Genomic DNA, 2950 nt, shown 5'->3' on the forward strand with positions numbered 1-2950 from the left:
TGTGTGTGTGTTTGTGTGTGTGTGTATATATATATATATATATAATACTGACAACTTGGCTTTAGGATAATATTAAATCTCTGTTCTTCTTCTTATCAGCTCTTCATCTGGTAATGAGTAAGCTGGCTGCTGTCTTTGACAACATTACCATCACAGTGAAGTGGTTGCTGCATCCATTTCAAGGCAACCTCACGTGCACACTGAATGCTGGGGATGGACACATCATTGATAATTACAGTCCTGAAGAGTGAGTGTTGCCCTGCATGTTATGATAACATATAATAGATATTAATGATATTCTGGATATGTTAACCCTTGTGAAAAAGAAATGCACTTTAGCTTACTTTTAGGAGTACTTATTACGGAAATAATAAACTCGGAAAGCATATACAGTACTTAAGTCTGAGCTGTATGTTAATATTAATACATTTTTAAACATTTTTGTAAAATTTAAATGTTTTATAGTTTAAATTATATTACATAAAATTAGTTGAACTTAAGAGTGCTTTTTGGACTCACTTAAAGGGGGCTATATGTAAGAATTTTCATGTAGCAATTGCTTTTTATTGCCAATGCGTGGACAGTGTGTAATGAAACGTAAAAAAATTAGACCTTCCCCAACTTCTTAAGTTGTCCTTTTATTGAATGAAAGCCTGTAGACTGATTTTAATGTCAAGGACTTGGGGCGTTTTTGCTCGGGAAAATCAAAAGGATAATGCTAAAAGAGCTATTCTGTACTGTAATGTAGTCACGCAAAGAAAAGGGAGTAGTCTCACACAGCCAGATATATATATAGTCTATAGTCTCAAATATATTTTATAATCACAACATTGTAATTTTAATTACCACATCTGTCGACGTGAGCTGGTGCAAACACAGGGCCGCCGCTAGCAATTTTGGTCCATATATGAAAGAATATGAGGTTGGGCCCCGTACCGCAGCAAACATACACTATATTGGACAAAGTATTGGGAAAACTGAAAAAAACTAATAGCCAAACACCAATGACTTGTACATATGCGTACAATCATTTTAGACACTTCCAAAACTGTGGCAACAAAGATGGAAATACAATTTTTAAATACATGAATTATGTTTCCATCTTTGATGCCACAGTTTTGGAAGTGCCTTTTTCTGTTCTAAAGAAGGGGGTGTCCCAATACATTTGTCCATATGTATGTACAAGTCATTGGTGTTTGGTGATGAGTTTTTGGCTCAAGGTCTGCATTTAAAGTCACACCAGAGGTGTTCAGCTGGGATGAGGACTTGGCTTTATGCAGACCTGTCAAGTTCTTCCACACTTTTTAACCTTGCCTTATACACAGAGGCATTGTTGTGTTAGAATAGAAAATGGTCCTGTTCAAACTATTGGTATAAAATTAGAAGCACACAAGTAGTCAAACCTGTTCATTAGAAGGGGGTGTCCCAATACTTTGGGCAATATAGTGTACAAGCCAGCAGAGCTATTCAAAATCTTTGTCTGCAATTTAATAATATTGACCTATTACTTTTGCTATTGCTTTTGACCATTAGGTATCAGCAACATAATTCATTCAGAACCTGTTTTATGGACAGACTTTCTGTACCACACTATTCTGCTGATATGGAATGAGTTTGACTACTTAATCAGTTATATTAATAGAAATGCTTCACTGATGCAAACAAAAAAATTGTAAAATAATAAATAGGATACCCCATAGCAGCATTTCCAGCAGTATCACATTACATAATTGATTGACTTCTCTGATTTAGTGGGTATGGCAGGTAAATGAGCTGAGAAAGCCTGTGTGAAGTTTCCCTGCTTGAGTTTGCTTTCTGCTTCATGGCTCGTGGTGAACAGAATATTGGATAAACTGAACCTGTGAAGGCCAGATAAAGGTGGTCCACTGATATTTTAACTTGGTTCATTATTCATATCTTTAACAGGCCATTTATAAGATGGTGTCTTCGGTGATGAAAATGCCTGAGGATGAATCCACACCAGAGAAGAGGACAGATAAGATATTCAGACAAATGGACCTGAACAATGATGGTAAGATGTGGACCAGTTCTTGACTGTTTGAATACATTTTGTATTGAAATCTCAAAATGGCCTGGTGTGATTATTAAATAGCAAAAGTGTGTGATTTAATTAAATAAATGTATAGTCTGTGTGCATTCAGAGCATGTGTAGGCCTCATGAAAGAGCATAATGCTCCGATTACTGATTAACTTGTAAAAAGCTATATAATTCTAGCTACAGTGCTCTCCACTAATATTGGCACCCTTGGTAAATATGAGCAAAGGCGGCTGTGAAAATAAATCTACAATGTTTATCTTTTTGATCTTTCATTCAAAAAATTCACAAAATTCTAACCTATCATTGAAGTAAAACAATGGAAAGTGGGGGAAGACTCACATTATGAAATAAATGTTCTTCTCTAGTTCACGTTGGCCACAATTATTGGCACCCAATTATCACAACGTCCTTTTCCCAAGATAACAGCTCAGAGTTTTCTCCTATAATGCCTGACAAGAGATCAGAGACCATTCCTTCATACAGAATCTCTCCAATATCCTTCAGATTCCCAACTCGATATTGTTGCTTCTTCTCTTCAGTTCACCCCACTCATTTTCTATAGGGTTCAAGTCAGGGAACTGGAATGGCCATGGCAGAATATTTGATTTGTGCTCAGTGACCCACTCAGCTCCCGGAGGGCCATAGCCCTGCAGAGTTTAGATTTAACCCTAATTAAATGCACCATTTAATGATCCAGCTAATCAAGTCCTTCAGACTAATTTGAAAGTTTAGAGTTTAGCTCCAACCCTAATCAAACACACTTGAACAAGCTAATCAAGGTCTTCAGGATTACTATTAAGTTACTGGCAGGCAAGTTTGATCAAGGTAGGAGCTAAACTCTGCAGGAAAGTGGACCTCAAGGGCCAGAGTTGAGAACTCCTGTCCTACAGT

The 2950-nt window shown here is 36.8% G+C and overlaps 1 protein-coding gene across 1 annotated transcript in view; it reads left to right on the forward strand.

The window, feature by feature from the left end:
- The first annotated feature begins 1938 nt into the window (after positions 1-1938).
- The window catches only part of pkd1l2a (polycystic kidney disease 1 like 2a), a 26462-nt gene continuing 25450 nt past the window's right edge, over positions 1939-2950 (forward strand). The window contains exon 1 of the mRNA XM_016484006.1: positions 1939-2032. Coding sequence (XP_016339492.1) covers positions 1939-2032 — 94 coding nt within the window. The remainder of the gene's footprint in view (positions 2033-2950) is intronic.

The sequence above is a fragment of the Sinocyclocheilus anshuiensis genome, unplaced genomic scaffold, assembly GCF_001515605.1.
Source record: "Sinocyclocheilus anshuiensis isolate Anshui unplaced genomic scaffold, SAMN03320099.WGS_v1.1 scaffold773, whole genome shotgun sequence".
Taxonomy (NCBI): Eukaryota; Metazoa; Chordata; class Actinopteri; order Cypriniformes; family Cyprinidae; genus Sinocyclocheilus; species Sinocyclocheilus anshuiensis.